This window comes from Nyctibius grandis, chromosome 2 (genome assembly GCF_013368605.1).
Source record: "Nyctibius grandis isolate bNycGra1 chromosome 2, bNycGra1.pri, whole genome shotgun sequence".
Classification (NCBI taxonomy): domain Eukaryota; kingdom Metazoa; phylum Chordata; class Aves; order Nyctibiiformes; family Nyctibiidae; genus Nyctibius; species Nyctibius grandis.
In genome coordinates, this window is record NC_090659.1 from 95,598,142 (window position 1) to 95,621,778 (window position 23,637).

At 42.2% G+C, this 23,637-nt stretch overlaps 1 protein-coding gene across 6 annotated transcripts; it reads left to right on the forward strand.

Moving 5' to 3' along the window:
- The first annotated feature begins 3 nt into the window (after window positions 1–3).
- SETDB2 (SET domain bifurcated histone lysine methyltransferase 2) lies at window positions 4–19,493 on the forward strand. 6 transcript variants are annotated; one of them, XM_068425135.1, is made up of 15 exons: window positions 4–88; window positions 429–793; window positions 1,791–1,850; window positions 4,183–4,305; window positions 5,701–5,766; window positions 6,582–6,684; window positions 7,384–7,950; window positions 9,512–9,631; window positions 10,847–11,016; window positions 11,445–11,673; window positions 13,710–13,794; window positions 14,786–14,894; window positions 15,659–15,990; window positions 17,169–17,257; window positions 19,178–19,493. In XM_068425135.1, coding segments are annotated over exons 2-15 (2,172 nt in total). In that variant the 5' UTR covers window positions 4–88; window positions 429–792; the 3' UTR covers window positions 19,296–19,493. The 6 variants fall into 6 exon arrangements, with proteins under 6 accessions (XP_068281236.1, XP_068281237.1, XP_068281240.1 ...); XM_068425136.1 differs by having other exon boundaries at window positions 8–88; window positions 423–793; XM_068425139.1 differs by having other exon boundaries at window positions 20–88; window positions 553–793.
- The last annotated feature ends 4,144 nt before the right edge of the window (window positions 19,494–23,637 follow it).

A 23,637-nucleotide genomic window follows, 5' to 3' on the forward strand; every position in this document is an offset into this window, starting at 1 on the left:
AGCGCTGGTGCAGTGCGCGCTCCCGGGGGCGGAGCGTGCTCCGGTGGGGGAGGAGGCCCGGCCCGGCCCGGCCGTGCACCGCCCGCAGGTACCGTTAAACGGGCGCGGGCTTGGAGGCGGTGGCGACGGAGAAGGGCAGCGGGCCGGGGCTGGGGCCGCGGCCGCGCCGTGCCGTACCGTCCCTCAGCAGAGCCCCGGGGGGCGGTAAATAACGCCGGGTGCGCCAGGCGGAGCCGTGTGGGGCCCGTCATCCGGCGGGGGGGATCGGCCCGGCCTCCCTCGGGCCGCAGCCCGTTGTTCCCCGCACCCCGGGGAACGCGTGCCGGGGGGAGCAGGGGGGGTCTGGGTAGCCCTTGCGCCTCGGCTTAGCGGCGTGTCCTGCTGTCGGCGCCGCGCGACTCTAATCCTTTTCTCTCCTTGAGCCCCAGATGAGCTGAGAGGTGTCTGGGCCGGAGAAAGGTGGAAGGTGCTGGGGCGAGGCCCCGAGTGGCGTGCGAGTGTCCGTGGGCCGGGCCAGGGTGGCCCCTGACCAGAGGCTTCCCCCCGCCACAGCTTCACCCCCACCACAGCTTCACCCCATGTCAGCCGTTGGCAAGAGCCGGTGCAGCACTCCCGGCCCGACAGGCAGCCTGGCTCCTGTCCGCAGGCCCCTCGCCCTGACCCTACAGCGGTGTTGGAGGACAGCAAGATCAACGCACTGCTTTCCTACCTGAGCGGGGCTCAGCGCCGGCGATACCCCAACGAGTGTAACAGCTCTTCGTGCAGCTGCCCCAGAAAGTGGAAGAGAAAAAAAGTAAGACTTAAAAAAGACATGTTTTGAGCAGTCATTAGGCAGATCTTGTGAGAAACCTTTCTAGGAATTAACAGTCTTCACTTAACCTCTCTTCCCAGTCAACCAAATGAGATTTCTGTGCCAGAAAGAATGGAAATAGTTCTTCAGTTATAATATAGAAAAGATTAAGTAGCTAACTTATAAGTAAGGTATGTTTTACATTATCAAGCAGTGGAACAGGCTGCCCAGGGAAGTGGTTGAGTCACCATCCTTGGAAGTATTTAAAAGACAAATAGATGTGGTGCTTAGGAATATGGTTTAGTGGGGGACTTGGCAGTGTTAGGTTAATGATCAGACTCGATGATCTTAAAGGTCCTTTCCAACCAAAATGATTCTATGATCCTCTGTGTCATTAGTGATGGTAGTCAGAAATTTGGTATCTTCAGTGTGGTCGAAGAATGCTGCCTTACTTCTCCTTGGTGTTGTTACGGTGAAGATATCTTGTTTTATCTTGCATCTGTTGAGAAACAGATTCAGTAATTTTTTTACCTAAAAAAGCCTTAATTTTTTCCTAAATAAATTAGTTTAGTTGCAGTACTGCTGTACTGCCAGCATTAATTTAAAAAAAAGGGAGAAATGTGAGCCAATAGGAAGCGGGGATTATGTAGGCTCCGCTGAATATGCTGGGAAGTGTGGGTTGTCTTGTGACAGCTTCATGCTTGAGGAATAATAAGAAATGACCTATGTAAAAAAAAAAAAATCCCCACACAGCTTGTTTTATTTGAGTGATCTTCAGCTACGTCTTGAGAATCATAGAATCATAGAATTGTTAAGGTTGGAAGATGTGGGATGACCATTTGAAAGTGGAATGACTGTCTCACCACAATGCTTTCTCACACAGTGCTCCCACTGATACCCGCTGTAGTATTTACTTGTATAAATTTTGAAAAACTAAGTAGCTACAACCATTTTGATTTCTCACCTGATCTCTTACTTGTCCGTTCTGCACCTCTTGTAGTGCCACGCGACCGCTTTGAAGCGGAGAACCTTACCAGTTCCAGGGAGGAGAGGATTGAAGGTAGTATACTTTGGATTTTTGGAGGGAAAGGGGCAGGTATTACATATTTGTCACCACTTCTGATGTGAAAATGATAACCGGAAGACAATAGTTTTGCCTTTTATGGTGTGTGTAGAAGCTGTTACTCAGCAGCACTGCAGATCCGTCATAGGAAACACTCAGACAAGTATTTTTTCTGGTAGCTGGCATAAGTAGCACTGGCCTTGGCTGTTTGTTTCTTGCTCTAGCATCATTCCTCTGCACAGTGCTGAAAAAAGATATATATGACCATGAGATCCTATAGAGGGAAAAGAAAATCCCTCCAGAGGTAATGGCCTCAGCCAGGTTTAGAACTATTGCCACCAGGTGCCAGTCCACACCCTAAGTCATCAGCTGGTGAGATCATTTTAAACACTGCCAAGGTAGATGCACCGTATGTCTGTTCGTTCCCTGTCCTTCTGACTGGGGTTGACAGTAGCAGCATTAACACTGGAGAGGAGATTAGTGATGTGGACATCGGTCTTTTTTGAAATGAAAATACTATGAACTTCATACGGAGTCGTTGCTTCCCTGTGCAAAACCAAGTTTTTGCTGCTAAGAGTTTTGGGGCACTCCAGCGTGAGAATTGGGGAAGCGTTTCCAAGGTGAGTGAGTGGTTTGAGCACTACACGGAGTAGTAAGTGTTTTGTTTCCTTTTGGCCTATGCAAGATTATAACTGATGACCCAAAAATTAAAAACTCTGTTCTGTCACCGATCCTCTGAAGTAATCTATCCATCAGTGCATTCCAGACTTAGTAAATATATTGAAATACCTGAAAACAGGTAAGAAATAAGAACAGCAGATTTAATCTGCAGTGGTGGAACTTCTTACTAGAATATACTTATTTCTTGATATTTAAATTTGTGATACTGTCATGCACCGCAAAAGGATGAGAATGGCCCAGGGCAGATGTTGTCTCTTAGAGCGCTAGTGTAGGTTTCCAGGAGTGTTGTGGGCGTTTTTTGTAATGGGACTTTGACTGTTGCATATTTTTTTTAAAGTTCTGTGAATATAAAGGTCATGAAATGATGTTGAGGGTTAGTGCCAAATCAGTTGTTTTATAAGATAAAGTACTTTCACCGTTGCCTGTTGGTGTTAAATGTTATGCTCTTAGCTGCTGGTGACGTAAGCAGCTGGTGTTGTGGTGACAAAAGATTGTTACTTTCTTCACTGCTGTCATGACACTTTTGAGAATAACCGTAGACTGTGTACTGCCATAGCATTACTTAGTTTCTGGTATCTTGGGCAACAGAAGTCATTCTCTGCTAAGGGAACAGTTAACGAAATACTTTTGTACTAGCCTTACAAGAAGGCAGTGTTTCATGACTGCTGGGGAGGTGTCGCTATAGCGCATTTGCCAACCGAGATTTACTGTCTGAAAGCGGAATGTAAACCTAGTATGGTGACAGTAGACTCTGCCTCTAGAAATGGAGTAGGGAAACAGATGTACTTATTCTTTTGTGCTTGATCATTGAAGAAGAGAAACGTTAACCATGAGAGGGAGCCTGTTGCCTTTTCTGGAGTGGTCTGTTGACACACTGAACAATATTCCCTTTTCAGAGTCCTTTCTAAGGATGCACTGCTAATGTTTTGACAAGAGCTTTCATGAATGGGCTTAGTACCTCAAAGGTACATACACTTGGTAGAGAAGAGATTCTGAACCAGTAGCTTAAAAAACATTTCTTTAAACAAAATGTTCTTTATAAATATTTCTAGTGGAGGAAGGAGGCATGATATAAGGGTTGTATTAATTATTGCAACTGGTATCACTTGGTGAACAAAATTTATCAAACTGCTTTTATCTGAAAATATATCGAACATTTTTTCCCTAGAAAATATACCAAAAATATTAATGGGACAGGATAGTCAGCTTGTGTAGCTAAGGGAGGTTACAGCTATAAAAAAATTTAAAATGTCTTTTGTTTAATAATGTGTTCAGTTCATTCAGTTGAAAATATTCTCCTGTGTCACTTCTATGAGTTTCAGTGGTGGTTAATTTATAGTGGGACTAATTTGCTGGTGTTTGGAGAAAGGCTTTCACAGCACCCTTTGTAGATATGCTTGAAAAGTTACTTGAAGGAGCATCATGGACCATCAGAAGCCACTCCAGTTCATCACTTGACTTTCATGATTAGGTTTAGGAATAGACTCCTGAAAGCTTAAGCCGACAAAAGCAGACAGCTTTCCTGGCTGGTTTTTCAGAAGTGCCTCCCCATGAAATGAGTGGGAGCCTTTGAAAAGTCCACTAGGAGCTACTTGTGGTTTTAGACTTGGGAGCTGCACAGACTTGTAAGCGGGAATTTACATTTCAGGTGATTTGAAGACATTTTGGACACAATTGGGAGGTAGAAGAGTGGATGTCATATTTGAGCGGGTGCAAAATGTGCTGCTGTTGCTGAAGCAAAAGATCAAGAACGGAACTGCCACAAACCAAGGTTTGAAATCCTTGTAACAGTTAAGCTGGACTGCAGGGGAGCTGTGGCCTGCTTTGTGTAGGGCTGTGTGATATCGGCTACAATTCAGATGTTTCTGAATTTAAATTACATAGTAGTTGGCTTTTTTACACACTTATAAAAATATATCTGCTTTTTAAAAAAAGACTAGTCATTTCAGGTGTGTTGTGCCATTTTCTCATTTTACCTGAATAATTTTTTCAAACAATGTGTGGCTTTTAGAAGTAATGAAACACCTGCAGTGCCTTGTGTTTTGTTTATCATCAGTTTTAGCCTTTCAAGCTGATCTCAGTGAACTGAATGGGTTTGGGGTGAGATTATAATCATATAACTATTTGATGTTGATGAACCATTATAACTTGAAACATTAGCAAAAAATGTGACAGCAATGCATTTAAGATTGGTCCTGATTTTCATGGAAATAAATTTCCTTTCTCTACATCAAAATCAGAAGTCTGATAAGCCTGGATCAGTACACAGGGTTTTTTTTACTGGTTTATTTAATCCAGAGAAATTACTTTTTTTTATTAAGTCACCCATGTAAGTGTAATCTATGAATTTTATTGCTTTTTTTGTGCAAGGAAATGTACAGTAGTGTAAGATGCTTTTAAACTGGTAAAGCAACACACTGTGCATTGTACTGCTTGCTCTAAATTGGTAGTGCAATTTTTTGTGTACTTGAGCTCCCACATCTTGATTTTTATAACAAAGTGTTACAGCAGTGCATGGATAAAAGCTGAACTTGAATCCCCAGATGACACAATGAATCTGTGACATAGTTAAATTTGAATTTTTCTATGCTTTGTTCTGTAAAGATTTCAAATGAAAATATTAACATGCATTTTGCTGACATTTGTCTGCCACCTTGTAATATTTATTGCATGGGGTAAGAGGTTGAGACAGAACTGGTGTCTTCTTTGTGTTCTTACTAGCTGAAGGCAATTTCCACCAATTTAGGAGTAGCATTAATTTGGTCTGCCAAGATCTAGCCCTTCTGAGCCGGAAGATGACTAGTCCGATGACAAAGTAAAGAGAGAAACTTAACTAAATTGTGTTTACATATATTACTGCTACTGGAGGCTACTGGGTTGTGTGTGTTTGGAAACATTCCAACAGGTTTCCAAAAGCTGGAGGGTTAGATGCTAATTCACAACTACTAATATGAGCAGTAATTTTATTGTAATTTGTAGATGTGTCTATTAAGGACTGTGGTGCAACAGGTTTCTAATAGTATCACTCTTGCAATGCTCTAGATTAGCATAGTGAGGAAACAAGTGTCTCTGGAGGATTTACACCTTGTTTTCCTTATTGTCATTGTCCCTATTATCATTACTTAAATTACACTTTGTATCTGTTTTGTTTTGTTTTTTTGCACAGAATGCTGGCAGGCTTGGGCACTGGTGAATGAAGCTAATCTAGGTGATCTCTTAACCTTGACAAATGGTATGTGCATCTCAATTGTCTTTATTTGGTATGTGGATTTAATTTGTGTTGTTTTACTCACCAGGAGCTTATTTCCCTGCATTGAAATCAATAAAAGAGATCTGAGAAGCCTGTTAGCATTACAAAGGAAAAAATGTAATTATTAGTTTCCTCAGGTGCTAGGCTGTGGACTCTCACCTGGGTTTGTACTTTTGTGGTTTGTGTGTATGTATATATGGCTTGTACCAAGTGAAGAGAATTTGAACTGGTAAGCCCTGATGAACCCGAGCTGGCTGCAAGCAGAGTCATCTAGTGCATGGCTCCACTAGCTGTAATACCCTGGTATCCTTTTACCTCAAATAATGAAGAGAAATCTGTATATGTGTTTCATATGTGTATTGTCTCCATGCACTTTGAAAGCTACGTGGAAGATTTTAATGTGCAAGTCACCTGATGGTCTGTGAAAAAGGGTAAATCTTCATGATGCATTTCTGCTGCAAGTTTGTCAATGCACACCTAAGTTTTTCTCCCCTGGGGAAAGGGAAGGAGAGAGAGAGAGAGGGAGAGGAGGAGCAGGAGGGAGAGTGTGTGTCATGTGTCAGCTAGTCACTCACTTGCACACCTATATGGAAACACATGACTTTTCTATAAGTTATAAAAAGCAGCTTCATTTTTTAGTAGGGCACTTGCTGGCATGCTCTTTGTTCACTGTAGTTCATAGCAATGTGTTGTTTTTAATGTATTTTGGCAATTATCTCTTTAGTAACTAAAGTAAGTTAGATTATAAATTGAAATGTGGATTGCTGAAGTTTTTGCTCGCATTAAATTTTTTTCAGAAAGTGATGTGTTTGATGGAGATGGCATACAGGAACCCAAACCCAAGCTGCAGTGTCTTCCTACAGATGACAACACTGCAAACGCTCTAGAAGGTTCTCACAGGTCAGTGTATTTAATAGTTTATTCTAGTTCCTTATTTGACGTATTTTTAGTGCATTTGAGAGATTTTAATCTCTCTCTCATATTTCTAAATTCAAACTTTTAAGCCCAGTTTTGAATCCTGCCAGTTTTCAAAGTGAAAATATTTTTAACTGACCTAACATGGAAAACCTGAGGTTTTGAATAGTCTTGTCTAACTTACTGTGTGAGAATGTTGCAGAATAAAACAGGGTGTTAGGTTGTGAATAAAGATCCATGAGTATTACCAGGTTTATTAGGGTTAGGACTTAACAATTTTTGTGTTCACTTCTCAGGCTTTCACAGACTGTGCAGATTGTAGGCACATGACTTAGTCTCTCTGTGTTTAGCCTCAGGTACTGATTTGGAAGATGGGGGTAAAGATATTGTTCCTTTCTTTTTGTTTGTTTTTTGATGTCCTTTCTGTGTTTTAGTATGTGAGTTCTTTCTGGGGAGAAGTTGTTGCCTTTTTTTTTAATGCCACTGAACATGTCTTTGTATGATGTTAGGACAGTAACACATTGCGAACAGTGATTCAGTGAAACCCTTGGCCTTCTAGCGATGGACTGTTTCTTTCCTGCGCTAATGATATTGAACCACTAAAAAAAACTGAGCCTTTTACTGGTAGTCTAAGATGCTGCTTTTTTTTTCTTTTTTTTTTTTTTTCTTTTTTATTCCAAATAGCAAAAAGGAGGAAATGGAAAAAATGGGTCCAGAGAGTAAAGAAGCATCTAGTAAAATTCAAGATTTACCTTTAAACCTTCAGTATCAGAACCACAAGTGCTCTAGTGCATGTCTTGCCAACAGAGCAGCAGGCTCCTACAAGGGTGAAAATCCTCTTATGATACCAATCCTGTTTCACTTTCAAAGACGGCATGCAAAAGCAGACTGCCTTTCGAGATCACTGGATGTGAATTATAAAGCTCCTTGTGGCCGAAGTCTGCGAAGCTTCCAAGATGTGCAAAATTATCTATTTGAAACAGAGTGCAATTTCTTATTTGTTGATCACTTCTCCTTCAACACATATGTACTGTTGGGCAGGAACACTGTAAATCCCGAACCTCTTGTGTTTGATTTTGATATTAGCAATGGAGTTGAGTCTGTGCCCATTTCCTTCTGTAATGATCTTGACTGTGCAAGATTACCTTATTTCAAATATCGGAGGGCATCGTGGCCGCGTGGATATTGTCTCAACAATTTCTCCAGCGTATTTGTTGACTCATGTGACTGCACAGATGGCTGCATTGATAGGTAGGTAGAAAAATCTAATCCCAGACAAGTGACGTGTGATGCCTCAATAGTAGGGTGGTGGTGTAAGTGTGAAGGCACTCAGTACCAAACAGTGCCAAATAATGAAGGACCAATGCTGCTGGAATATCTGTAGTCTTTGTCTTGTGCCATGCTCTGTGTTGATTGACACCACTGTGTCTTTGTCTTCTCCGGAACTTGGGTGCTGCTACCTGTCCAGCCTCTGTTGTAGGGAAGGAAGCAATCAACAGGTGGATTATTGTGTTCCTTTCCCTTTCTTCCCAAATTGACAGTGCTTCTCTTCCAAGTGGAGCTGGCAAGCAGAGCTCTCGGCTTTGGGAAAGGAGTGGGGAAGGGAGAGTCTTGTGCCAGCAGAGGAAGGCTCTTTTTCCTGGCAGGCAGGGAAGGATCCTAAATGACAACTTCTACTGCAGCTGCTGCTGTGGGATGGTATCCTAGAGATGGGATGGGACAGCCTGGAGAGATCAGATTGTTTGGAACTTAGAAGGTTACTGAGGGCAGAGGAAGAAACATCCGTGTTCACAACCTCTATATCCCGTCCTTCCGCTTCTCTAAACAGAAGCTATGAAACCCTGTGGTCACAGAACACATTTATGTTCTGAGCAGTTCAAATGGTGTTGCTCATTGCTGTCTTTCTCTATAGCCCAGTAACTCTGGGCTACACATTACTCTGTGAGAACCTGCCACAATTAACATATGTGAGTTTGGTGATAATTTTGTCTGCTTTCTTGAAGGGTGTTTGTCTTTGACCTGATCCCCATCTGTAGGTGTTATTTGGTGTTGAATCAATTTTGTATGATTGATAGCTGGGGCAGTTGCATGTGCTGGTGTGCAGTATAATGCCGGTGACCCAACAAAAGCTTGAAAACACAGCCTAGTATAATGAAGCTTCAGTAATTATTTAGTTTCAGCTGAGCAGTGGGGATCAGCAAGCACATATCATGCTGCTTCTTGGCACTGAACTCGCCCAAGAGTTGAGATTCTTTTGATGTGCAGTTTTGGGGTTCAGGATTTGGTCTGTTGCTGTTGGCACAAATGCTGTGGGTCTTTGGAGTTGTCATGACTTAAGATGGTGAAGACCAGCATTATTGCTTGAGTTCTCCACTCCGCAGTGTGGAATTCTTCACTTCCAGGGGGCTACGGTGGGTGGATAGTAATGAAGTAGTGGCTAACAGGCTGGGATGCTGTGCTAGAACAGATGATATTCATTCATTCAATCTATTTGGCAGTGTCCTATTTATAATAAATTTCTGTTGTACTTCAGCTGTTTGCATGTACCTTTTACAGAGCTTGGCAGAAGAATGGGGTTGGGGTGGAGAGAACATGATTATTGTAAAGCACACATAACCAGGCAAGAGACAAAGAGAAGGGCAGGGTGCCTGAAATGGCTTTGTGGAGTAAAAGGGGCAGGGGGAGGGAGCAGAATATAGGTATATGTAAAAGTATGTGTGTGTATAGTCAAGTACATTTTAAATTATCTAGATTTATGTTTGATTTAGGCTGCCCCAAATACATTCTGAGATGTTTTACTGTTATTTTTTAGGTCAAAATGTGCATGCCTACAGCTAACTGCAAGAGGCTGTAGTAAAATTTCTCTGTCTCCAAGTAGTAAAACATCCCGTGGATACAGTTACAAAAGACTGGAGGGACCTGTTCCTAGTGGGTAAGAAAGACTGAACTATTAACTTTTATTTTATTTGTATGCTCATATTATACTCCTGTAGTGTAAGAGCTACAGGACTAAAATAACTGCAGTTTCTGAATTACTGAAACCTTCCATTTTTGTCACAATTATACTGACAGATCAGGATGATAATAATTAATTGACTTGAGTAATAGGATGAAAAAAACACTTTTGTACTGCAGATACTACAATTTTCACAGCTTAGTTCAAGGTCCAAGAAGATTATGAAGAGTAACATAGCAGTAGCTGGTCCAGGAGCTCAGGTCATATCTGGCCCATGTGCTGGTTCATTCAGGCATGCCAAGGGGAGAAGGGAGAGGGGAAGGAAACCTGCCACAAGGGAAGGAGGTCTATCGCAAGACAATCACAGCGTAGATCAGCCAAAGAAGTGTGAAGTAGTAGCCACCCTTGGGTTTTGCCCTATATCTTGTCCACTCATGTGCTCTGTAGGACCAGAGTTCTAAAGAAATGTCAGCCAGCTGCTGTTGCCAGACTTGGTTACGTGTGACTCTTCCAAGGGTCTCCAAAGCTGTCCCAGTGCTGCAGGTGTTCGCCCTTTCTCTTATTCAGCTCCTGTGGAATAATATGTGGCCTGGGGAAGGTGTCAGTAACCTCAGGTGTTTAGGAGAGGAATTGTGCAACGTAGCTTTCTGCAATAGCCAAGAGTTGAACCCACTGGCTTAAGGAGCCCCTTTCAGTCCTTTGTTGCTGTGTGATGTTAGTTTATGGTTGGCGTGCAGAATTAAAGCTGACAGTAAACCCAGAGACATGCAAAAAAAAAAAGCATAATTGTGAATTCTTTTAAAAATATTTCATTACATTCTAAAACTTATGACAGCTACAGTGAGGTCCGGGCAGACAGGTTGCCTTTGCTAAAATCTGTTCCAGCATAGAATGGGGTGCTTCACAGGGATTTCTGCTTCTGTGTGATTTACTCCTATAAAATAAAAAGGTAGCATTTATTTTTTCTTATCTACTTATACCAAAATCTGGCTGACAGACTCTTAAAACTGATGAATCAGCAATCAAGAAAGTCATGAGCTTCAGAGCACTGCTGAACAATCAGTTTTAGCCAGAGTCTTTATCTTTTCAGTCAACTGCCTTATTAATGCTCAGGAGGGAAATTAATAATAGCAACTTTGTTTTGGTAATGCATTCTTTTATATTGTGTTTTGTTTTGCTTCCTCTTGACAGAATTTATGAGTGTAGTGTGTTGTGCAGGTGTGACAAGATGATGTGTCAGAACAGACTTGTACAGCATGGCATTCAAGTCAGGTTGCAAGTGTTCAACACGGCGAAGAAAGGCTGGGGCGTCCGCTGCCTAGATGATATCGACAAGGGGACATTTGTTTGTACCTACTCAGGTAACAGAAGGTGACCCATGGAAGATGTATAACATAATTCTCCCTCTCCTGTGGCCTGTGCCCTGGAATTTTTTTGAGAACTAAACAGGGAAATATGGGGTTGAAAGAGAAGTGAATCAATATAATCTTAACTTGCAAGATGATCAAATGAACAGAAGAACCTTGAAGAACTCTGCAATGCGATGGTGCCAGACAAACAGTCAAAACATTCTGGAGCAAAAGCTATCTCACACTGTTGATTTTTCTCTCACAGGTCTCTGCATCCTGTGCCAGGGCTAGTTTTCCTTCAGTATAAATGCATTCATATTTTGCTTTCCCAAATAATGTTCTTGTTTTTTTTTTAATGTGAGTTTGAGCTGCAATAGTGAGTGTGACTCATCTTAGCAAACAAACAATTTTTAAAAAAAAATCTTTTCTTTTTCTTCCAGGCAGATTAATGAGCAGAGCTGAAGTTCAGATATCGGAAGATGCTGGTCAAGAACTGAAAGAGAAGAGCGCTGTGAATGACAGAGGCCATGGCTTTTTTTCCAAAAAAAGAAAACTTAACACTGATTGTTCAGACTCTGTGACTGAACTAGTGCAGACTGGCAAAAATGACATTCTTGAGAAGGAGGAATCTTTGTCTCAGGCTGTGGATAATGAAAATAAATCGACCCTGTAAGTTTACCAAAGCAAACTTAAACGTAACAGAACTAATATTCTGCTATTCTAGAAAGTCCTTTGTAAAACTTAGAGTAGAACTGAATGTCCTCAGCTGAGGGTGGTTTTTTTTCTTTCTCTACTTTTTTGTTTATTCCTGATTATTTCTTCTAGTGCAACAGCGTTTTTTCTCTATATTAATTTTACTTACTGTGTGTACCACTTGGCATTTTCTAGAAATCCAGTTCATCTCCTGGGTGTACTTGATCTGTTCAGAGCATTAATCATTATGCTAATTTGAAAGAATTAATAAAAGATACTTGAGATAAATGGTTTAAAGATACTTAATGACACTGAAGGGTTTGATTACAAATTAGCCACTAACTATCTTGTCCTTTGCTCCCAGTCTCTAAACCTTCTGTTCTTTCTAACATAACCTTTCCTGCCAGGAGTCTTAATCTTTCCCAGTAGGAGTCTGACAACACCTCACTTTTGCAGTGAATTATGCAAAAGTTCTGGTCCTGTTTTCATTTTACAGTCAGGGTCTCATGGCCTACCAGGATTCCTAAAATAAAATTACTGCAAAATAACCGTGTGGCTTTGTCAATAGCATGCTGTAGTCTTTTCAGAAGGAAGTCAGGAGCTTGTTTTCTTAAACTTTATTTCCTGCTCTGCCACACTACTTTGTAAACACTTTCTTTGTACTGCTTATAAATGATTGCAAATTCTTGCTCATTTCATAGTAGAAGATTATGGTGGATCTTTGAGAAGCACCATGAAATTGCAAATGGAAACTTTTTAAATATATGCCAGTATATGTTCTCACTTGCATTTCAGTATCTTGGAAACCTCCTAATGAATTCATAATTTTGTAAATTACATAATTATCAGCAATCAGCTAGATTTTACTTCTGCTAAGTGCTGTTACTAAAAATTGCAGGGAAGCACAGTATTTTAAAGTTGCATTTACTGCACTGCTACCTGAAATCTCATAAATTTCCTTTCCTGAGACTAAAAATGTTTCGCATGTGGGCTGACTAAAAAATATGACAGACAAAAAGACTTCGTTATTCTGCCTCTTAAGAAAAGACAATCCAGCTGAACTGAGAAACCTTTGAGAGGACACTGGTGTGCTAAGCGTGACATGTCATTTACCCAAACATAACACGTTTAAAAGGACAAACAATGTAACCATGTAATAACATCACAACTTCTTGTGGCTACTGCACCTTTTGAATTTACAAAGTGGTTTAAATCTTAAGAAAGCCTTAAAGAGTAGCATTTGTTGCCATTATCAGTAGTCCAAAGAACTACCATGATGTTTTTAGTGGCAAGAAAACATATAAATGTTTTACACTGAAAGTTTTCTTTAATAACAGTTGTTACTTATTGCTAGAGATTGTACAGATATTAAGATTAGTTTTGAAATGGGTGTTTTCTACTGCACTCTGAATGTAATCCGAATGAATGTGATTTTACATGTTTTAAATATATATGCCAGATACTGCTTCCCATCCTTCCTCAACCTTCTCCTTATGTGAAGCAGTGAGGTTCTTTTGTGGGAGAGTATTTTCTATATCTGCCATATATTGCCTGTCTCCCCCTCTGTCTCCCTCTCTATCCCTTGTCCCTGCAACATCTTTGCTTTCCTGTTTGAAAGCTGCACTGTCAAAACTGTTGAAAGTGGTAGCAGGAAAAAGGCAAAAAAGCAGGAAAAAGGTCCTCTATTTTGGAATGATGTGGTATAATAATAGTAAAACAACAGAGAATTTGGTTCTCGGCAGGAGAACTGGGAAAGGATGTAAAAGCAGCTGCTGATCTCTCAAAAAAGCATGAACAGCTGTTTTTTTTTTTTTACAAATACTGTGGAGAACCTAACCTAGGTCATCAATTCTTAAAGGTAGAATAGTCACAGAACTTGGGGCGAGGCCAGACTGCGGGCTCTGATGTAGTCTGTTCTTTATGAACTAGAGACTCTTAGAGAAATGCGTGTTGTGAGAGTTACTTATGGGTCTTTTTGTCTTTTATAATTTCGTTTTGACCTTTCTGTACAGGGTTCATCCAAGGAATTTAAGTATTGCAACCATGAGAAGGCCTGGAACTAGAACAGTTCTTTTTCATAATCATCAGCTAAAAATGGTAATAATAATAAGGGGCTTTAATAGATTAATTTTTCACTGTGCTGAATATGTATGTTAATTTTGACCTTTTCATCTTATACATTTAAATAGTTCTAATGATCTTTCTTCATGAGATTGTGTCACACTGTGAACTAAGCTGGCGTGCTGGAAGCTATACCCCATCCCTTCCCCATTATCAGTCCTTCAACATGTTCCCTGAGACCAGTGCTAACTATTCTCACAGCCTTCCCTTCTCCACCCTTCACTTACACTCCAGCATTGAGAGTCTTAAGAAATCATTCTACCCCTCCACCCCCAGTTGTAACGAACTGCAGGGTCAGTGGATCAGAGTGATAGTATTTTTGTGATGTGTCCCCAAAGAATGACGTAGCAGGGAGAGAAGAAAATCTCAGGAGTTGGATGCAGTTTTTTTCATGCAGTAGCACAGTTGGGAGAATTTGATCTGACCTGGGTGTGAAGTTTTGCCTGCAAATACATGCAAAGGAGGGAAACTGGGGTCAACTTACTCTGTAGGTTTCATTGGTTTCATTGCACTTAAGAAATGCACGTGGGATTTTCACGCTAACGTTTGGCCGTGCTGTCCATTCTGGAGCTCCCATAACTAAGCATCTTTTTGTGGTGGGAGAGAAATCCTGCCACTTCTGTGTGTTTTATTGAAACTGTAAAAAGCATGTTTAGGCTTTGGTTCAGCAACTTACACAAACATGTTTAAATTCTGTTGAAATTGTTGGGATTTAAGCAGTTATTTAAATGTTTTATTGAGTGGGGAGCTCTTTCCAGGTTATTGTGAAGGATGATTTCAAATTAAGATACATGTTGCATTTCCATAAATGTATGGAGCTTTGAAACTCAGCCATAGCCATGCATTACAGTAGGTTTGAAACTTCAACCCTAGAGTCCTAAAACCCATTTGCTATCCTGTGTTGACCAGAGTTGCATACAGAATCAGCGCATCACAGCCTTTTCATTATCTTTTATTCTTTTTAAAGGAAATTGATACACTTGTGCACAGTGCCAGCTCAGATGAAGATAATAGTTCTCAGATTCATCAGTCAAGCAAAACAAAACTAACCAGTGGAACAAAGAAAGGAAAAGAAAGTAGGTTTGCAGAGCTATAAATGCTGCACACTTAGTGTGATTGTGTCCCATCAGGTGATAGACTTAAAATGTAGAAAGTGATCTTTGGATGTGGGCAGGCCTGTTCTCAGAGCAGAATGATGTTATCTGCATAATGCCTAGGCCTTCTTAAGAGAGCACAGCGGTACAAAAATCACTGCTGCCTCACATATTACAGTGCATTAACTGGTACAGGGCAATCTTTTGCCTGCAAACTTGATCTTGGGACTGTTGAATAGTCCTGACAGCAGCTTCTCTAATACAGTGCAATTGTGGCAAAGTCAGTCTTGCAAATCTTACTGTGTCGCGCCCTATACATGTTCCAGTCAACAAAAATTGAACAGGATATAATGCAGGGATGGGGGGCCTCAAGCTGGAGAGGCAGTGTGAAACTGATGCTATTTGCACGTCCATCTTGTTTCTGTCTTAATTACAGTTTGCGATCCTCTCAGGATTTAAGGAGGAGAATGATGATAAAATGCTATGTGGAAGAAGTCAGTTTGGAGGGGGATTTGAGAAGAACGAGAGACTAGGTCACTCACAGGAGACTTGAGCAAGTCGTTTGTGGGAGGATTGATGAGAGGCAGGGAAGAGGGCAGTTGTGTTACAGACTTGTGAATAGCAAGGAAGCTGCATACATTTTTGAGAACAAAGAAGGGTGGGTGGGTAAGAGTTCAGGGCCAAACAAAGGCAAGGCTTTGGCTTTAAACTGGCGTTGAAAAAATAACTTACGTGTCCATTGACAGAATCCACTCAGCATCAGAAGGAAGGACATCCGATGGAAATTGGACAGACTGAGCCTGCTGACATGGACAGTGCAGAATGCAAAAGAAAGAGTCTGTCTCTGCAGGGTGTTGATTGTGGCAAGTCAGGTATGCTGGATGACACGTGTGTTGTGAAGCTATCCAAAAACGTTCCACTAAAAGGTGACTGTGAAGAGGAAAATCACAGGCAGTCAAAACAAGACGCGTTTTGTGAGGAAGCTGATGGTGACAGGACGCTTCTGAAGAATGCTAATGAAGAAAATATTTATGTACTGGATGCCACAAAAGAAGGAAATGTGGGTCGTTTTCTTAACGTAAGTAAAAAGCTGCATGTGTTCTCTTAGTTGTCTTAGCTTAAATAAATAAATGATGTATTTGCATAAAGCTTTTGCACATACACTGTATATGTGGTAGGTGCACAACAAGGAAGGCTATGTAATGCTCCCTGTGCTCTGAAGTGATGGAACAGCAGGTTGGGACACACCAGCTGTTAGTGCCTCCAAAGAATATGTGTGCTCTCATACTAGTTGCAGTTTTTGGCACCACTGGGTTCCTGAGTGAAATATTCCCAAGTAATTAGTGACATCTTTCTACTGAATTTTTGAACAGCATTTTTTGGAGATCCGGAGAGAAAATGGCACATATTTTTGAATCACAAGCCTTCTCCCAGCCTCGTTTTTTGTTTGCCAACCATTGTAAATTCTAACGTGCTGATTTAGGATAGGTGTTGTGATATTGTAGGAAATTTCTCTACTGTTCAATCATAGGTTCAGAAAGTGGCCTGTCATACAATGTATGTATCTGCTAAATAAGTCTCTCAATTTTGACTTGCCAAGAAATAGTAATGAATTGCCAAGTACCTCCAACTAAGATGAATATTTCAGACACGTCTGCATGTACTCTGCAAGTAACTTATTTCTCTTCATTGGCATGAATACGTGTCTTATAGCAAAATCCTTGCATATGTTTAAGCTGTTATTCATTGCAGAGGTAATATGGTGTTAAGATTAGTAGTGCATCTTGCTGAAACTTTTCTTTTGCATCCATGACCATACACGTGTTCCTACGTGCACCTGAATGACCTTTCACGTCTCATATCTCTTTGCCAACATATACAATCATTTAATCTATTGCTTGCTCCCTGGCACTGCTCTCCTGGCTGACAGTGAGACACATCTGTCACACTGATTATTTGTGGCGCATCTTGAATCAGAGATGAATTCTCACCACAGATTTCTGGAGGACAGCTCGATAAAAGAACTTGGTTTTCCTAGGCAAAAGTACTTTCATAATACGATGTAAATAATACTTTAAAGAGACATAGTCACTGCAAAAATAAGGGGGAATGGCACTGAGTAATAGAGATTTGTGTGGGCTGGAGAAGGGAAGGAAGAAACTGCCTTTACTAGTGACAGATATCTGACACAAAATAGATTCTTCAGCCAAGGACAAGGTGTTTCACTGTTTCTAATTCAAATATTCTCTTTTACAGCACAGCTGCTGCCCAAATCTCTTTGCACAGAGTGTGTTTGTAGAGACTCACAACAGAAGTTTCCCATGGGTGGCGTTCTTCACAAACAGGTGGATTTTTTGAAGTTTAATGTTGTTCATTGAAGGCATTAGGGGAAAACCCAGTGCTTAGTTATTAGGAAATAATTATGCTAAGGTGGGGCAGATGCTTAGATCATGAAGCCATAAAACTACATTCTTATTGAAGTGACTCTTACTGTGCACTAAAGACTGAAGAAACTGAAATGTAAAGTGGGGAAGCTTAATTTTGATGTGTCCATTTTGGTGATAATCATCTTCAGTGGATAAATAGGTTTAACTCAGCATGGTCATTTTGAAAGCCAAGGTTCACTGGTCCTAGTGTTGTGTCTCAAGTAATGGCCAGCACATCTGGGTCTCATATGGCAGAATTGGACCCTACAGGGTCTTAAGGCTGAGACACTTTGTGGGCCAAACAAGCTGGCTCCAGGCCTTCTCCTTGCAGCTACCAAGAGAAGCAGGACTTTGTGTAGCCCAACATATTCTGAGGAGGTGGCACTAGGATACTCGGAGGTGAAAACTTCCTCTGAAAGCAAAAGATGTGGGTCTTCCCTTAGTGGATGACAGAAAGGGAGGTACAGAGAGCTGGTGCCAGTGAGACACAAGAAGGCGACAGCTAAACCCGGGAGGGGAAAGATTAATTGTGTAAATGAAGCTAGCTGATGCACATGACAGCGGGAGTACTAGGTGAGAACTTAAAATAGAGAGGAGAGAGTTTGTTCCAGACAAACCGACCCCACGGAACACTGATCCTCTGTGGAGCCTTACAACCCTGGTCCATACTGACACAGATGCTGTGGATTGCACCGTGAGGAGGGCTTCCAAGAACTGTGAAGACAATGTTTTGAAATATGTCAGAAAAAAGATTTTGTTTTGGCTAGAGTCTTTCTTGCTCAGGTACTCTGTAAAGAAATGTATAGTGGAGACTGAGGCTGGTGGAGAGAGGTAATAGTGGTCAGCAGAAGACACTTAGGGAAGAAGGTTGTTGAAGGAATGCTCCCCTGGCTGGCCCTCTTTCTTTCTGGCAATCACCCTTTTACAACTTTTCTACGTTAAGTACTGCATCTGGATCATCGAGCTTAATTGTGTATCTTCCATGAACTTGCCCAGTCACCTTTTTATTTGTTTTACTTTTCTGGCCTTCAGAACAACCTAAGGCAGCAAGTCCCAGGTTGCAATTATGTGCTGTTTGAAAAGTCCTCATTTTGTTGGTTGTCAGCCTGCTGCCTGGTAATTCACTGGATGTCCCTTATATTGTATCCAGTGAGAAGTATCAGAGAATTACTCTCTTCTTTGTAATACTTTATTGGATTTTCCTTCAGTTGTTCCTTAGCATCTTAGTCTCAGGTATTTAATTTAACATTCATTTTGGACAATGAATTTCCTGTCTTAGAAATTTCTTCTCTTTTGTGTACTGTCAGAGCGGCTGGTTCCTGAGGAGCACGTGTTTAATTCTGAGTCTTAGGCTTTGTGCACGTAGTGCAAATTGCATTAAATGTAGCTTATCAGACCAAAGATGATAGTCTTCATCACCAGTGTATTTAGAGATCTGTTCAAACCTCAGTGATGCACTGTACTTAGTAAAAATAACAAAACTGTCTGTGTTCTCATTTAGTTGTATTCACTTACGCTTTTTCCTTTTTTGATTTTTGTTTCCCAGAATCAGCCTTGAAGTTAGAGCAGGTTGTTTAGACCCTGGCACTATCACACTGCTTGATAAATTCTTTTCTCCTAGGTATGGGTATTTGTACTCTCCATAGCTCTGGTAGGCAAAGCAGCGTACATGTGCCAGAGCCTCCTTACCTCTCTTGGTTCTCTCCCAACAAGCTGCTTGTGTGATGCTCCCTGCCCCCTACGATTTTTGGGTTTGCATGTGAGTTGTCAGTGACAAATTGTAAGCACAGAACTGTTTCACTTAGTTCAAACAAATTGACCGAGTGTTTTATTTCTTAGGCATGTGAAAGCTGGAACCGAACTCACGTGGGATTATGGTTATGAAGCTGGAAGCTTGCCAGAGACAGAGATTTCCTGTCAGTGTGGAGTTCAGAAGTGCAGGAAAAAAACCTTATAGGCAAAGCCTTCCTACTGTCAACACATCATGTGCCTGGAGTTTTATATGCTGGAAGGAACTACTACACAGTGAACAGTACACTTAAGGCTGTGGTGCTAATTACGTTCAACTAAAATGCCTTTCACCTGATAGTTTTTTAAGTTTACATTTAAATGTCACTTTTGTAGTTTACAGAATTAGAGCCGTTTCTCATAAGAATGGGCATCAGACTTTTCATAGATAATTTCTGTGCTCCTTGTCTTTCCCCCCGCCCCCTTTTTCATTCACAAGGACAGTTCACAGTGCACTGGAAGAACTCAGGCTTCTGTGCTGTCTGCAGCAGAGACATGACTGTGTGGCCAGCAGGTCGAGGGAGGTGATTCTCCTCCTCTGTTCTGCTCTCGTGGGACCCCACCTGGAGTACTGCATCCAGCTCTGGGGCCCCTAGCATAAGAAGGATGTGGAGCTGTTCAAGTCAGTCCAGAGGAGGGCCACGAAGATGATCAGAGGGCTGGAGCACCTCTGATATGAAGACAGGCTAAGAGAGTTGAGGCTGATCAGCCTGGAAAAGAGAAGGCTCCAGGGAGACTTTCTAGCAGCCTTCCAGTACCTGAAGGAGGCCTGCAGGAAAGTGGGAGAGGGGCTTTTTACAAGGGCAAGTAGTGATAGGACGAGGGGGAATGGTTTTAAACTGAAAGAAGGTAGATTTAGAGAAGCTGTGGCTGCCCCCTCCCTGGCAGTGTTTAAGGCCAGGTTGGATGGGGCTTTGAGCAATCTGGACTAGTGGAAGGTGTCCCTGCCCATAACAGGGGGGTTGGAACTAGGTGGTCTTTAAGGTCCTTCCAACCCAAACCATTCTATGATATGTTTCTGTGACTTGATGCAGAGCAATGGTTAGTTGATGTTTTCTGTGCCGTTCCACAACGCTGAGTTAGCAAAACTCCGTTTTCTGAAACTCATTATGAATGCAAGTCTGCCTGTTTGGGGGCTAAGAATTGCAAAAATATACCTAAGGCTGATGGATCCAGTGGGACAGATAGTCTTGAACAGCGATGAGATGAATCAGAACAGTTCTGCAGAGCTGTGTTTGTGCTACAAAGTGAGCTGGGCAAGTCCTACTGCTGCAGGAGAGAAATGACTGGTTTTTGTTGGGTTGCATCCTTCTCCATGTTTGTGACACACAGAGAAATTCTTGAGAAATCCACGGTGCCTCATTTCAGTGCCATATTGTATAGTGTGGGACAGGTGCGCCACAGAAGTCCTTGCCGTGTGGTTTGTTGGTGAGAGAGAAGCAAGCTACATTAGGTGACACTGAGTGCAGATGGAGGAGGTGAAATGGAGCAAGGGATGGGTGTGCAAGTGTGTGGCTTTTGGATGTGTTGGAGCGTTGTGCAAAGAAGGTGGTGTCGCAGATGGGTGATTTAGACTGCTTGAAGAACCACCGCCAAAGGTATCAGCAAAAGTGGTTTTACTGAAGTAAGGTCTTGTAAAAGTGAGTTAATGTTAAGTTTGATGGCAAGGTTCACTCTTACTTACTGCAGAGTACATAATAATGATTCAAAGTTACCAACACAAAACCAAAGTTACCAATATAAAACCCAGTGCACTATAATACAAGGTTATGTGCGATATCAGTCGCTTACCAAAGATCTGCAGTCAGTAAGGGGGTCTCTCAGCCTCAAGGAGTAACCTTGAGAGGCGTCCCAGCTCACGGGGTGATCACCACCGTGCAGCCAGCTGTTTAGCAGGGAGAGCTCAAAGGTGGTTTACTCAGTTGGTCGTATTTATGGAATAAAGTGGTTGGCTCGTAGTCAAACTACCTGTGATGGAAAAGGTAAGCACGAAACTCCTCGTACCCACAACTTTCTTTGTTCCTTGATAAATGAGTCTTGGAAGAACCACCTGCTATGCATGATTTATGTTCCAGTTTCCAAGCCTCTATGCATCGATGCTCACCATGTCACCCTGTTCCTGTGTGGGTTTTCAGAGAACAGGTTGGAACTAGAGAAATTCTTGGCCCGGTTATGGCTGAGGCCTTTGCTTCCTTTGGAGACTGAACCAAACTACCAAGAGTTTGGTCAAGGAGTCGAGTGCATCTGTCGCAGGTTGATTTAAAGCTGGCCCTGCAGTTCACCTTCACTTCCCGAATTCGTGGGAGGCTGTGCATGGCAGATCATGCAGAATTGTCTGTTGGTGTTTGGCCATTAGGAGATTCTGTCATTGGATTTCCTGTTTTACAGAGCAGAAAGGAGTGCTATTTGCAAGAGTTAGTGATAATTTAGGCAATTGCATATGGGAATGAAACATGCCTGTGAGAGATTGCCATGGCCACAGAGTAGAGATTTCAAGCGTACAGCTGTATTGCAGAATGAAGGAGAAGCAGGAACCAGTTCTCGGCCCTGAGGCCAAGAGGCGATGGATGGCTTATGTCCACGTGGCTTAGAGTTTGTCCTCTTTTAATTGGGTTGCATCTCTGCTGTGTAACTGTGGACAAACATCGTATCTGTGGCCCTAAGTTTTGAGTTTGTTGTGGATGCTTCAAGCTTAAAAAACATGGGGTTGTGCTGCAATACGTGATGCTCTCGAATTTCTCAACAGTCTTGGCATGCGTGAGGCATTTAAGCCTGTTAAAAATGGGCATTTAACAAAGATAACAGACCTGTGAACCATCGTGCTCACAGTGAAGCCTCAGCTCTTCTCTTCCACAGCCCTGTTTGAGAGCTTGACACATCCATCGAACAAACCCTCCTCCGCTTTTGTGCCAGTCATCACACTATGGGTTTGTGTGTGGTTTCATCATTATTAGAATGGGTTCTGCTGAAGGTGGCTGGCAAGTATCCTCTGCAGATAATGGCTGTGCCAGTTCAACAGGCGTTGTGGGAGTGCTCATCTGAACTTGCACTCTGCTTAGCTCTTGGTTCCAGGGGTATCAAAAGAGAAGAAGAGTGCCTGATGGGAATTAGTCGCATTGAGATGTGAAGCAGAGCTCTGGAGATGCCCTGAAATCAGAGTTTCTGTTGACCTGTAGGGGAGTGTAGGTTTTACAATTGATGGAGGACCAGCAGAGGGGACTTCTGAAACAAGTTTAGGCCTTTTCAGGGTGGTACCTTGTTCCTGTGAAATGGTGTTACCCAGCCATGCAGTGTGGGCGTTGCTGACTCTCTCATGGTGAGCAGGACTGTTGCAACAGAGGGATAGTAGGGATGTGAGGATGTATAAGGGCTCCATGACCTACAGGGAAATAAATATTAGCTCCCAAGGTGAGCATACAAATGCAAAGACAGCTGAAGATCACCTCTGGCGTAGATATGAAAGAGACTGGATTGGAGTACATCGCACTGATTTTTTTATGCCAAAAAATTACTGAGAGCACTAATTTCCTGTTCCACCTATTTCAGCAGAACTATGTGGCTCTGTAGAGCAGGGATTTGGAAGACGGGATCTTTGCAGTGGGTTTTCCTCCACATAATTTTCTTTTTCTGTATTGAAGAACAGACTTGTGTTAGGAAAGTTTTCCTGGTTTAAGACTCTAATGCACCTGCGAGGGACCTTGAATCCAGTTGACTCATTCGAGTACCATCTAGATAATAGATTCAGGAATTGGTGTTGCATAGCAGCATCTGGCTAATTGATACAATCTAATTGCAAGCCTGGACACAAGGGCTGATCTTAGCTCTGAAATGCTGCATCTGGGCAGGTGCAAAGGGATTTGGGAAACCAGCTGGAGTAACGCCAGCAGTGCTGAAAAGCCAAAGCTGTTCTAGCTGGTAAAGGGAACCGATTGAAAAATACTCCATGTTGAGTTTGGTGCGGCCTCCCGATGGGCTAGAACGTGCCTATTGTGTTGCAGCTGGTGAGTTTTATCAAGGTGGAAATTTAGTTCTTGTTTCATTATCCCACGCAATGCAGAGGAACTTCACATAGGCCTAAACCTTGCTCTCCCTGGCACGGTTTTGCCTTAAACCTTGAGTCGCTGATGTTTGAAGAGCTTGCAGAAACATTGCGCCTGTGCAAAGCAGGAAGAGGAAATCTCTCAGTGGTGTGTGTTGTGTTGAGACCTGCAGAGCAACGAGCTTCTCCCAGTATCACGTACGCTTTGTGGTTTGCTGGTATGCACTCGTCATCTGTTTACAAGGGCAGCAGAGGGGATCAGGCTATGTATGAACCGTCAGGCTTACGAGCAAGGCAGCCCCAGCAAAGCACCGCAGCGAGGAGCTCATACAGTGGGAAGTCTGATAGTTCTGGTCACCTGAGGAGAAGCCTGTCTTTGACCTCCTGACCAAGGAAAGTGCTGACCAGCAGCACTGGGATGGTCTGGTCCTTCGTGTGCTCGGTGAGCACCATGATCGCCGGGTATGAAGCC

Coding starts and splice junctions, on each gene's coding strand:
- SETDB2 (XM_068425135.1), top strand. Junction 6,685..7,383: donor GCTCTAGAAGGTTCTCACAG/GTCAGTGTATTT, acceptor TATTCCAAATAG/CAAAAAGGAGGAAATGGAAA. Junction 9,632..10,846: donor GAGGGACCTGTTCCTAGTGG/GTAAGAAAGACT, acceptor TCCTCTTGACAG/AATTTATGAGTGTAGTGTGT.